Source organism: Perca flavescens, unplaced genomic scaffold (assembly GCF_004354835.1).
Source record: "Perca flavescens isolate YP-PL-M2 unplaced genomic scaffold, PFLA_1.0 EPR50_1.1_unplaced_scaf_143, whole genome shotgun sequence".
NCBI lineage: Eukaryota > Metazoa > Chordata > Actinopteri > Perciformes > Percidae > Perca > Perca flavescens.
Window position 1 is genome coordinate 612 of NW_021166563.1, and position 1889 is coordinate 2500.

The 1889-nt window shown below is 39.5% G+C and overlaps 1 protein-coding gene across 1 annotated transcript in view; it reads left to right on the plus strand.

The window, feature by feature from the left end:
- Window positions 1-209: 209 nt before the first annotated feature.
- The window catches only part of LOC114551544 (tetratricopeptide repeat protein 29), a gene marked incomplete at its 3' end in the record, with an annotated part of 7566 nt that continues 5886 nt past the window's right edge, over window positions 210-1889 (plus strand). Inside the window, exons 1-4 of the mRNA XM_028572568.1 lie at window positions 210-346; window positions 651-767; window positions 1237-1302; window positions 1444-1503. Coding sequence (XP_028428369.1) covers window positions 667-767; window positions 1237-1302; window positions 1444-1503 — 227 coding nt within the window. The remainder of the gene's footprint in view (window positions 347-650; window positions 768-1236; window positions 1303-1443; window positions 1504-1889) is intronic.

Sequence of the window (1889 nt, forward strand, 5' to 3'; positions counted from 1 at the left end):
TTCCCACACTATTTGTGATGTTTTTTTTGCACGTCATAATGTTTTTTTTAACGCTGTCAACGTTAAGGCCTTTTTTCCCCACACATTTTCAGGCTTTTTTACACTTTTTAAGACAGGAGTTGAAGATAATAGTTACTTGTTATTCCGGTTATCTGTGAATGGAAGCAGGCAGCCCCTGCGTTGCCATAGTGACGGCGTAGCTACGTCGTTGTGCTGGCAACAGCAGCAGAAGACTTTGATTACAGAAGTTTGTTCAAGCTGCAAGTTAGTACATTAGTATGTTTCTGTTATTGTCTGTGTGTGCTTTAGCTTTTTATTCAGAGCGCAGTGTCGATAGAAAGCCCAGGTTTGTATTTATTTAAATGTGTTTGTAAATGTAGTTTCAGACGATTATAACGGTAAGTTAACGGTTGGTTAACTGTTAGCTAGCTGTCATGTTTAGCTTGGCCAAGAGTTAGCTTTCTTTTTTGGCCTCTTCTACGCAGATAATCCAGTGTTAACAGGAACTGAACCTGTTCAGTTCTGAGGATGTTATTCCTACTTTGATTCATTAATTAATAATATAGCTAACAAACCTAACAAAGAGGACTCAAGGTGATATAGTGGCCGAGAGTAACTTTAGACCGTGTGTGTTTCTCTCTTTCCTTTAGTTGGACTGAGAGCTGAATGAAGATGAACGCAGCCGTGACACAGCCGCAAACCGGGCCTTTCCTACCGGACATTAATACCACCAAAAGCAACAAACGGAGGAAAAGTACTCAGTACAGGTAAAGTACAACTGCAGTACTCTGAATACACGTGTTTAGAAACAAATAACACGGACAGAAAATGACATGTTTTATGTAGCTAAGTAAGTAGTAAAAGTTGTGTGGATAAAGTATAAAGTCTCAATGTGTGTGTGTGTGTGTGTGTGTGTGTGTGTGTGTGTGTGTGCGTGTGTCTGCATGCATGCATGTGTTTTTGTGTGCGTGTGTGTACTTGTTTGTGCGTATGTGCTGTATGTGTGTGTGTGTGTGTGTGTGTGTGTGTGCGCGCATGCGTGTGTGTGTGTGTGTGTGTGTGCGCGCGCTTGTTTGTGTCTGTGCGTGCGTGTGTGTGTCTGTGCATGTGTTTTTGTGTGCGTGTGTGTACTTGTGTGTGCGTATGTGCTTGTGTGTGTATGTGTGTGTGTGTGTGCGCATGCGTGTGCGTGTGTGTGCGCATGCGTGTGTGTGTGTGTGTGTGTGTGTTTCTAAACAGGATGAAACAGCAGAAGGAGTCTCTCCGATCGTCTCAGATCATCTCCCAGGGAGAAATATCCCAGTGAGTTCACCCGGTTGCAATTTGCATTTTGGCAAAAAACAAGTTCAGATTGATTCTCTCCTACAAGTTGGCAGCAGCCCCCACTTCTTCACCTCCTCCTCCTCCTCCTCTTCCCTCCCTCTCTCTCTCTCATATCTCCAGGTTCAGAAACAGTCCCAAGCAGAACATCTGTGTGGAGCTGCTTCGAGAAGGCTATCACAGGTAAACTTATCTCTGTCCGAATATAATAATAATAATAATAATAATAATAATAATAATAATAATAATAATAATAATAATAATAATTTATACTTTATTAATCCCACAAGGGGAATTTCCAATGTTTTCACTCTGTTGTTATTACACACATTACACACAGTATATAGTATATACAATACAGGCCAAAAGTTTGGACACACCTTCTCATTCAATGTGTTTCCTTTTTATTTTCATGACTGTTTACATTGTAGATTCTCACTGAAGGCATCAAAACTATGAATGAACACATATGGAATTATGTACTTAACAAAAAAGTGTGAAATAACTGAAAACATCCTTTGCTTTTTTATTAATAATATAATATATATATATATATATATATATATATA